The sequence below is a fragment of the Scylla paramamosain genome, chromosome 26, assembly GCF_035594125.1.
Source record: "Scylla paramamosain isolate STU-SP2022 chromosome 26, ASM3559412v1, whole genome shotgun sequence".
In the NCBI taxonomy this organism is placed as follows: domain Eukaryota; kingdom Metazoa; phylum Arthropoda; class Malacostraca; order Decapoda; family Portunidae; genus Scylla; species Scylla paramamosain.
The window spans coordinates 14639838-14651590 of NC_087176.1; the positions used below are offsets into that span (position 1 = coordinate 14639838).

The following is an 11753-nucleotide window of genomic DNA, read 5'->3' on the forward strand; positions in this document are numbered from 1 at the left end:
CGCATCTGCATTCGTGAGGATATGATTTGGTATCCGCATCTGCTATTTGATAGAAACTGATATCCGCATCCGCAAAACGTGTACATGTGACATCCGCATACACATCCGCATCCGCGGATCTCTGAGTCTTGACATCCGATGTGTCTCGATACTGGGTTCCACTCCGAGTATGATCATAAAGCAAAGTGTGGGCGACAGTGTCGTGTCTAGCATTCTATCTCTGTTTCTCATTACCCATGAATTTCATCAACGATAAACACCTACCAATATCACCCGTCACCTTATTTCGTCATCGCTAGGAAATTCCAGAAAACGATGGTTTATATTGGATAGATTGAATGTTATACACCCACGTTTTTCATGCACCCTCTGCTATCAGTGAATCCCTACCCACATGCCTGAGTATATAAATGGATTCTCACTGTTTCGACATCAGTCAGTCCGAGAACGACGCCATGAAGACATTCATCATTATCTCTGTCTTCGTGCTTGGTATGTATGTACGCAGTAGATGAATCATGTCTAGTTTGCTGGGCATTACTGGGTATTTATTGCCATAATGGTGTAGAGAAGGGAGTACACACTTGCCCAAAATAATAATAGCTCACATGGAGGTTATATGCAAAACACAGGCATAGGTTGGTGATGTGACCTTCGTGAACGTTTCCTCTGTGTTTCACAACACAAGTAGTTAATTACGGCATGCCCTCAAAGGACGACAAACTTCTTCCATTTGATACTACTCTACTTACACTCTACTGACAGAAACCCATTCTTTCTTTCCTCTTACTTTCTCTATTTTTTTTTAAATTTCAAGGCTGGATGTTGCGTCTACGTGAGCGAAGACATACCTTTGCTCTCGTGCCCATGCTCTTACATCTTCCGAATTTTTAACTAAGTGGTTTTAGACTTTAGAGTCACTCTCAGAATAAATGTATCTGTGCTGTATATCTAACTCTTCTAATTATGAGAAATTCTTCGACTGGTTCATTTCCAAAGTGCAGCACATTCTGTCCCACTTCCTTTTCACAGAAATCTTCATCTTGGGGGACTTCATTGTTCACCAGCAGATTTGGCTTTAACTAACCCGGTGATGTACTCTTTAATGTCATTCATGACATTGTGCATTTAGTGTTGTACCACACTCATATCCCTTATGAATTTCAGTCAGTGTCCTCCATTGTGATTCTCTGATCATAACCTCATATCTGTATTTTCTCCCATGGCTCAAATTCCTCATGAAGATCCTTCTAAGCGCAGATGATCCTGATATTTTGCCTCTGCTAATCAAATAGACCTAAAGAAATGTTACATAAAAATACAGGCCACAACAGACCCAGTTGACCCCTCCTAAGACTACTTAGGTGATAGTAGAAGAAAAGAACAGCAAACCAAAAGGATCTCTCCCTATCCTCCACATCCTCCGGCATAAGCCGTGCAGGAAACAGGTCGGAAATAAATACCTTATGGAAAAAAAAGTAAAAAAAAAAAAAAGAAAGAAAGAAAGAAAACGAAGAAAATTTTTAAATGTAAAATGGAAATATATTAAATGAGGTGCTTCCATTTCATGGAGGCAAGGAGATTTTAACTCTAACAAACAAACGCTGTTAACCGCGGATTTGAGGCAAAATATTTATCAAGATGTCGTTTAAAGTTCTCTATGGTATTGCAATCTATCACGTCCCGAGGAAGCCCATTCCATAAATTGACGACACGATGAAAAAAAAAAAAAAGATTCATGATAGGATTTCACAACAACCGTTTCCTCGCGTGTAATTTGAATAGTCTAACGTGAAATACTTACTGCATTCCATGTTATCAATGCCTTTGATGATTTTACTTAAACACTTGTATTAAGTCACCTTCGTATGATTTGTTTCCTAGGCTTGGTATAATTTTTTTGTTACTCTACGCTGAATTCGTTCTAATTTATCTATGTCTCTCTGGTAATAGGGGCACCATGCTTGAACGCAGTATTCCAAAAAGGGACGACCCAGGACGTTATATAAAGTGAGGATTGTATCTTTAAATCTATATTCAAATGATCTGCCGATTAAGCCAGTTATTTTATTTGGTTTATTTACGACTTCTGAACATTGCTGGTGAGGTTTTAGGTTATTCAATATTGTTACTTCTAAATCAATTTCGCAGTCTACACTTGTAAGTCGAGTACCATTCAAAAATATACTTTGCTTTGTCGTTTCGATAGCCTATGTGAAACACTGTATTAAAATTTATTTCCCAGTTTTGTCTCCACTCTGACAACTTGTCTAGATTGTTCTGCACTTTTTTTTTTTTTACTTATTCATTTGAGACTACGATATCCACTATTTTGCTGTCATCAACAAGCTTCGATATCATATCAGTAACACCCTCATCTATGTCGTTTATATAAACAAGGAAGATAATCCCTGTGGCACCTTGCTGGTTATGTTAGTCTACTTGGATGCTCCATTTATAACAACTCTTTGTTTACGGTTGATTAGCCAGTTTTCTACCCATCTCAGCACGTCGCCTTGGATACCATGTGATTTAGTTTAATCAGTAAACGTTTGTGGTGGACTTTGTCGAAGGCCTTTTACGGGAGAGGAGGAGGCGTCGCGTTATACGTTAGGGACACATTACAGTGTTGTATTAACAGTAGAATTAAAACATATAACAAAGCAGAGTCGATATGGGTAGATATTAAGGAAGGATCGCAGTCAGTAGTACTAGGGATAGTTTACAGACCACCGACCAGTAGAGACGAAATTAACACCTCACTGTGGCAGGAATTAATTAGAGCAGGCAGGTACAGTCAGGTATGTGTGGCAGGAGATTTTAATTTTAGGAATATCGACTGGAGTCTGATTGTGGGTAACAAGGAAGCAGAGGAATTTCTTAAGGTAATTCAGGATTTTTTTTTTTAAACAGGTAGTCGTAGAACCCACAAGGGGGAATAATATTCTAGATTTAATTCTTACTAACAGGGAGGAAGCAGTCACGCAGGTAGAGGCTGGAGGACAGCAAGGTAACAGTGACCATAGGGAAATTAAGTACAATTTAGAATGGGAAGAAACTGTTAGAAACAAAAACACTAGTAAAATACCTGACTTTAAGAGAGCAGATTTTGAAGAATTAAAAAGGTACCTCCAAAGAGTGGACTGGCAAAGGATGCAGGGTGAGGTCAGGTCAGGGGCGGAGTTTAGAGAGATAAGGCAGGATGAAAGAGGTGAGGTGAGGCGTGAGTGTGTAGGACAAGAGGAGGGAAGATTTGTCCGGAAGGGGAGGAGGAAAGAGGAAGGGGGAGATAGGTGTGAGTATGTTGGAATATCAGGTCATGCTGAAATGAGAGAGGTGGGGTCGAGGCGAATAGCTGAGGGAGTGGAGAGGATGGTAGGGGCCGCAATGACGGGATTACGTGAGGTAAATGTAGATGAATTGTATAAATATTTCGTAAAGTTCATACAGGTCAGTTAGCAAACATCCCGTATAGGACAATAAGATCACAAAAAAATTACCCTAAATGGATGACTGCTAGGTTAAAGCATTATATAGGGCGTAAAAGAAGTATATATAAGAGATTAAGGGCAGGAGAGGTTTTAAGGACACAATATAATTAATTAGTTAGAACAGTCAGGAAGTTAACGGGGAAAGCTAAGAACAATTATGAATTAAAGGTAGCCAGCCAGGCGAAGACGGACCCCAAGGGATTTTATCAGGTATACAGGACGAAGAATAAGGATACTGTAGGTCCATTAAAGGCAGCAGATGGGGAGCTGGTTAGTTCTGGTGAGGAGATTAGTAAACTTCTGAATGAGTATTTTTTAACTGTCTTCACCCAGGAAAACATGCAGGATATGCCAGGTAGTGAACAGGTGTTTAGAGCAGATGAGAATGAGAAGCTGACAGATATTTCCATAACTAGGAAGATAGTGGAACATGAGATAGATAGGCTAAAAAAGTTCAAGATACCAGGACCTGATGAAATATATCTCAACCTAAGGCGCTCTGCCTTTCCCTCCTTGGAATGTGTTGTTGCCCACTCAAGTTCCACTTGTTTCATCATATTTCCAGCTTAATTATACTTCCTCCCTAATACATACAAAGATATAGAGAACTTAAATTATGAAGAGAATAATACTACATGATATAAAATTAAAAAATAAGCCTTATGAGAATGAGAAATGGGAATGAGAAGCTGACAGATATTTCCATAACTAGGGAGATAGTGGAACAGGAGATAGATAGGCTAAAAAGTTCAAGTCACCAGGACCTGATGAAATATATCCCAGAGTACTTAAGGAATGTAAAGAGATTATTAGTCAGCCGTTAGTTTCTGTCTTTAGGAAATCACTGGAGTCGGGTGAGGTACCAGTAATGTGGAGGCAGGCTAATGTAGTACCCATCTTTAAGAAAGGAGATAAAACTTTAGCGTCTAATTATAGACCTGTCAGCTTAACTTCAGTTGTAGGTAAAATGTTAGAGTCAATAATAGCGAGGAACATTAGGGAACATTTACACAAACATAACTTGATAAATCAGTCACAGCATCGCTTCACGAAGGGGAAGTCTTGCCTAACAAATTTGTTAAGTTTTTACGGTAAGGTGTATGAGGCAGTAGATAATGGTGATAGTTATGATATCTTATATCTGGACTTTAGCAAAGCATTTGACAAGGTACCCCATCAAAGGCTCCTGAGAAAGGTTAGGGCACACGGGATAGATAGGAAGGTGTTAGGCTGGATAGGGTCATGGCTAAGTGACAGGCGACAGAGAGTGGTAATAAACGGCTCGAAATCCGAGTGGGGTCATGTAATTTGTGGGGTGCCACAGGGATCAGTATAAGGGTCATTGTTATTTCTAATATATATCAATGACTTGGATAGTGGAATTAGTAGTGATGTTAGTAAATTTGAGGATGACACAAAGATAGGTAGATTAATTAGATCAGAATCGGATGCCATCGCCTTGCAGGCAGATTTAGATAGAATGAATGAATGGACGGATAGATGGAAAATGCAATTAAATATCAATAAATGCAAAAGTGCTTAGCGTAGGTAGAGGAAACCCACACAATAGGTACACATTAAAAAACAAACTCTGGTAGGTACAGGGTACGAGAAAGATTTAGGAGTTATAGTTAACTCTGAACTCCGTCTAGGGAAACAATGCATAGAAGCCAGAAACAGGGCAAATAGGGTACTAGGATTAATTTTTAGGAGTGTTAAAAGTAGAAGGCCGGAAGTAGTATTAAAGTTATACTTGGCGCTGGTCAGATCTCATCTAGACTACGCTGTGCAGTTCTGGTCCCCACATTACAGGAAAGATATAGGTCTATTAGAATCAGTACAGAGGAGAATGACTAAAAGGATACAGGGGATGAGGAGTATTCCTTACGAGGAGAAGTTGAAGCTGTTAAATTTACACTCTTTAGAGAGACGTAGGTTAAGAGGGGACCTGATAGAAGTCTTTCAGTGGTATAAGGGTTATAACAAGGGGGATGTAGGCAAAATTCTTAAGCTCAGTAACCAGGGTAGAACAAAAAATAACGGGTACAAGCTTGAAAAATTTAGGTTTTAGGAAAGAGATAGGAAAAAATTGGTTCTCAAATAGGGTGGTAGATGAGTGGAACGGACTCAGTAATCATGTTGTTAGTGCTAGGACACTAGAGAGCTTTAAGAGAAGATTAGACAAGTTTATGGATGGGGATAATAGATGGAAATAGGTAGGTATATTTCATACAGGGACTGCCACGTGTAAGCCTGGTCGCTTCTTGCAGCTTCCCATATTTCTTATGTTCTTATGTTCTTATGTTCAGTCTTCCATTTATTTATTTATTTATTTATTTGTTTATTTATTTATTTATTTATTCATTCATTCATTTATCTCTTTATTTCATTTATGTTTTAATTTTGCAGGTAAACTGTCTATTTTATTTCTGCCTACCTGTAATTTGAAAATGTATGTTTCAGTGGACTTCTTGAGGTAATATTGGACTTGCTTTACAATCGTCTCATCAAAGGATGCATATTTAATCTCTCTCTCTCTCTCTCTCTCTCTCTCTCTCTCTCTCTCTCTCTCTCTCTCTCTCTCTCTCTCTCTCTCTCTCTCTCTCTCTCTCTCTCTCTCTCTCTCTCTCTCTCTCTCTCTCTCTCTCTCTCTCTCTCTCTCTCTCTCTCTCTCTTTTCTTCTTATTCATCATTCTCTTCACTAGCTTTTAGTTCTTGGCTAAAGCCCTTCTTGAATAAATAAATAAATAATATATGAAAAAAAGATATATATATATATATATATATATATATATATATATATATATATATATATATATATATATATATATATATATATATATATATATATATATATATATATATATATATATATATATATATATATATAGATAGATAGATAGATAGATAGATAGATAGATAGATAGATAGATAGATAGACAGATAGATAGATAGATAGATAGATAGATAGATAGATAGGTAGATAGATAGAATGAAGACATATATGTAAGATAGACAGGTAAGCAGCTTTTGATATCAGAGGCTGATGACAGAAGATGCTGCGTAAAAAAATCATCCTCCGTCTTACTCCCCCTTAAGTTCCTTTTCGTATTTTGTTTTCTTTTTCCTTTATTCCCGTACATGCCTCCAAAATTGCATTAAGATTCAAACAATATAAATTATTGTCACTTTCCATGCACTCATTTCGAGCAAAAAGATACGTGACCCTCTTATACGCCACCAAATCCGTCTTTTTCATTCATTTTTCTTAACTTTATTATTTATTTTTGTAGAGTTACACTTTCCTTTATATAACATAAGAAACTGTTAAAAGTAAAATTATGTTACAACTTGTCATAATCCACTTGTATCCTTAAGCGGAACGAAAAATGATAATATATGATAATTCATGCGCAAAAAAAAATAAATGAATACACTATATATATATATATATATATATATATATATATATATATATATATATATATATATATATATATATATATATATATATATATATATATATATATATATATATATATATATATATGTTTTTTTTTCTTTTATTTCTTTATTTCTTTATTTTTTTTTCAGGAGCGCGGGCATCTCCGTCTCTTACTACATGTTACGAAGACCCAAACTTAAACGGTTACTACGTCACCTTCGACAACTATGCCCCAGATTTATACAGCTACAACTTTGATGACACCATCGCTAGCGTACACCAGACTGGCATGTGAGTCATTGCAGTTTTTTTTTTTTTTTTTTTACGAGCGAGCTTAAAACGTATGCAGCTATTACCACCAAATTTGTTTTTGTTTTTCTTTTTTTGTTTTTATCTTATCTTTCTCTCTCCTTGAGGTGGATTTACTACGAAAACTACCAATACAACCTCTCGCCGGGGAAAGCCTATTTCGTCCATGGCATTGGCGTTACCGTCAACTTTCCCAGTGAATATCGTGACATCGTAAGTGGTTCAGTTTGTGACCATATAAGTGATATATATATATATATATATATATATATATATATATATATATATATATATATATATATATATATATATATATATATATATATATATATATATATATATATATATATATATAGTTCCTTTCCTCGTTTCTCCTTATTAAATGAATGACACGGATAACTCTCTCTCTCTCTCTCTCTCTCTCTCTCTCTCTCTCTCTCTCTCTCTCTCTCTCTCTCTCTCTCTTCTCTCATTCCAGACATCTTCACTACGCTTCGTCGGCAGTTTGGAATATCTGAACGCAGACACCATCACGTTCTATGAGGGCAACTCATTCACGGCTGCCGAGTTTTTTGCAGTGGGTGACAATTCCAACTTTGGTCAAATGACGGGCAGGATCTCTTCGCTCATCGTAACTGGGAAAAGCTACTGGACTATCTTCAGGTATATATGGCATAAAGTCACACTGGTCACTTTGTAGGTTGTAGAAGAGTAGGGATATTTAATCTTGTATACTAATGTTCCTACATTATGCTCTCTCAATACAAACAAATAAGCGCAAAATGTTCACACACACACACACACACACACACACACACACACACACACACACACACACACACACACACACATACAATATTGCTTATAGACATGCGTATAGTCGGGATGACTTAGACATTGGATCTGTATGCATATTTCATATCCTTAGAGATACATCGGAGACCATCTTCACGTATATATATAGTATACAGTCATACTTCGTAGGTTCTAGAAGAGTAGGGATATTTAATCTTGTATACAAATGTTCATACCTTATGCTCTCTCAAGATAAACAAATAAGCGCAGAAAGTTCAGCACGCACACACACAGACGCACACACACATAGTATTGCTTGTACACATGCGTATAGTCGGGTTCACTTAGACATTGGATATGTATATATATTTCATATTCTTAGTGGCGAAGGATACACCGGAGACAGACTGTGTGTTGGCCCAGAAACTGATCATGATGTGGGACCTAATGGCGAAGTTCTCGACCTTGGCATCTATCCCGCCGTAAGTGTGGACAGCTTTATTCCTCATATATCGCATTTGTGGCAAAGTAACATCATTAATAGCTACTATTTCCTGTCTATAGAACCTCGAATCGGTTACACGTGGATTTTAGTAATATGGTTATCTTTCTTATAGATGACATCGCTTGGCATTCCGGACAACAGCATCAAGTCCGTGAGAAAGGGCTGTTGGTCTGGGCGTAAGATTCAGGCGCCCAAGATGAAAGTGGATGGACGTCGAGAAAATGGAGCCTGGGGCCGCCTCTTCTAGCTATGTTGCTGAGGACACAAAACTGGATGTTTGATATTAAGCACTGTTTAAAATAATAATAATAATAATGATAATAATAATAATTATTGTTAATTATAATAATAATAATAATAATAATAATAATAATAATAATAATAATAATAATAATAATAATAATAATAATAATAATAATAATAAAAATAATAATAATAATAATAGTAATAAAAGCACACAAAAAAATACTGAATTCTCCATGTGTCTTAAGCAGAGCTAGACCAAAATATAAGGATACATTCTGAGGTATCATCTTAATCGAGACGCTAGGTACATTGCTTGAAGAGACTGAGTGACTTGAGTGAACTGAAAACATTTTGGGTCGAGATATGATAACTCAATGTGAATTAAAGTCATGGTATAATGGCTCTGCAAAGTCGACCAGTTGAGCTTCTTCCTGCCTCTACACACACACACACACACACACACACAGATTCAGATTCAGATATTTTATTGACCACAACACTTAACAAAGATTAATTTAATGAAATACATACACACGCAAATAAAAATACAAAATATTATGGTCCAAAATTTCTTTTAGCTAAATAGAAACCCTGTATTGTAATATAAAACAACTGCACGCATTAAAAACTTAAAAAAAAAACATAACACACTTTAAAAATTTAAAAACTAAAAAAAGCTTTAAAACATAACACATTAAACACGATAAATCATACATTAAAAAAAAGAAAAACGTGACACACAGAGTGGCATATAAATACCAATAAAAGAAAAAAATAAACACGCAATAAACAATAACACATGAAACACATTTGCTTAAAACACATGAAGCATGAAACCCATGACACTGACATAAAAACATGTGACATAAAAATACATGAAACATGCGAGACATAGTGACACACGAAAACTTGTTTCGTAAAACACGAAACAAGTAAAACACGAAACAGGTAAAACACGAAACAAGCAAAACACAAAACACATGAAACACCTTGTGCATCGACAACTAAAACACTTGACACATAATAGCACTCAAAACTAAAAATAAATTTAAAACACCTAAAACGCAATAAATCCTAATATAAATAAAAATTCGCCGACATATAAAACACACAACCACAATAACATGGAAAGACACACTTAAAAAAAAAAAAAAAAAAAAACAGGAGACTTTGTATGGAGCGAACTTACTAATATACAGATAATATGAAATTAACTATTTCACATTGGTTTGCAAAAGAAAACTGGTTAGAAAATACGTCAAGCAGTGTCGTGTAATGATATCTGTCTCGTATGTGTCGTGTAAGTGGACAGTACTGCACTACATGAACCTCCGTCTGTATGGTCCCACAGTGGCACACCGCTTCTCTAAAGGTATGCGCCCGCGTCCTCTTCCATTCCATCTACCACACTCTACCGCCAGGGAGTGAGCTGATATTCTGAAACGGGTGAATGACAACCTCTCATGTTCATGGATGTTATGCTTTTTGACGTAAATTTCATGTAAAGATAAATCGCGATTGATTTCCCTGTATGTTACTCTCCATGACGAATTTGAAGTCAGGATATTGGTCTTAAGTGTTTCCATCGCAATGGCAATGTCATTCGCCGGTTCATCAATTAATTTTTGTAAGTACGTGTGCGTTTGATATCGTACGTCTATGACCATGCGGACAACAAACATGAAAGGGTCATCCCTCATTTGAGATGGCTCTCGCCACATTCTCCCGAAAAAGTTTCTTTGCCTACTACGTACAAAATCTTGTAGAGGTGGATTCCAAGCTTCGATGTAGCACACATCATTACAAGTCGTTTTACAGACGCCGAATAACTGTTTGAGTCCCCAATTATATATTTTTTTTATGACCGGCTTCACATCAGTATTCGGCCAAGACTCGCAACCATACAAAATGCCAGACATTAACGCAGCATCAAAAATGATTTTTTTTACAATAAAAGGGACATCATTGTTCTTACTCAAAAATGACACAAATTTGTTGAGATCGGACATCTTACTTTGAGCATGAGCCACAACTGCAGAGTATGTAAACGGGGACTTAAATAAGTGTACTGTGCGCACGGCTGCACTGCTACCTTTCCCACACGTATCTCCTTGTCTTGTTCCGTCCCGCATATAACGAGCCTTCACGTTTTGGAGGAAGGTACAAAGTTGTAGATGGAATTAGTATTTAGAAAAGTTAGGAGTACCAACGACAACAGCAGCAACAACAGCAGGAGTATACTCTTCGAGATCCTTAAAATTTATGCCCCTATAAGATGGAGACACGTCTCAGGTTTGCCCTGAATTCGGTGACTCCGGAACTGGTTCTCAAACAGTGGCAGGTAGGTGAATAGAACATACTCAGTAATAAGGTTGTTAGTGTTGAGTTATTAGGAACCTTTAAAAGAATATTAGACAAATTTATGTGTGAGGACGATGGGTGGAAATAAGAAGGTATATTTCATATAGGAACTGCCATGTGTAGGCCTGATGGGTTCTAGCAACTTCCTTTATTTTCTTATGTTCTTGTGTTCTTATGCCATTATTTCATTCTCTTCCTCATGCATAATTTTACAAGAATTTTACTTACACCTTTTTTTTTTTTTTTTTTTTTTTTCGTCTAGTTTTCCCTAGTCTGTTTGGGCTGAGACGGTGCCTCCTGATGAAGGACTTTTGGATTTGGCATTTGGGAAGCGTTACCCCGAGTGGATGCTCTTCCTACCCTCGGACCGTAACCAGGATTCGAACCCGTGCGCCTGATGACCACTTGGCCCCCAAAGCGCGCGCGGTGCCACTGTACCACGGCGGCTCCCAAGAATTTTACTTACACCATCTTCAAGAAATGTAGTTAACTTGCTTTTGTTCTTCAGTCATAAGACATTTACTCTAGATGATGATTTGATCACTCATACTTTCGAAGGAAATGAACGATGTGTTATCAAAGACACAATGAAGTGCACGCG

The 11753-nt window shown here is 36.9% G+C and overlaps 1 protein-coding gene across 1 annotated transcript; it reads left to right on the forward strand.

Annotated features, from left to right (window-relative positions):
• The first annotated feature begins 333 nt into the window (after positions 1-333).
• LOC135113768 (uncharacterized) lies at positions 334-8875 on the forward strand. Its single transcript, XM_064029353.1, has 6 exons — positions 334-492; positions 7086-7227; positions 7353-7458; positions 7724-7908; positions 8423-8522; positions 8658-8875. The coding sequence occupies exons 1-6, from the start codon at positions 411-413 to the stop codon at positions 8790-8792; spliced, it is 750 nt and encodes a 249-aa protein (XP_063885423.1). The 5' UTR covers positions 334-410; the 3' UTR covers positions 8793-8875.
• The last annotated feature ends 2878 nt before the right edge of the window (positions 8876-11753 follow it).

Coding starts and splice junctions, on each gene's coding strand:
- LOC135113768 (XM_064029353.1), top strand. CDS start 411: ATGGATTCTCACTGTTTCGACATCAGTCAGTCCGAGAACGACGCCATG. Junction 7,228..7,352: donor AGCGTACACCAGACTGGCAT/GTGAGTCATTGC, acceptor TCTCTCCTTGAG/GTGGATTTACTACGAAAACT. Junction 7,459..7,723: donor CCAGTGAATATCGTGACATC/GTAAGTGGTTCA, acceptor CTCTCATTCCAG/ACATCTTCACTACGCTTCGT.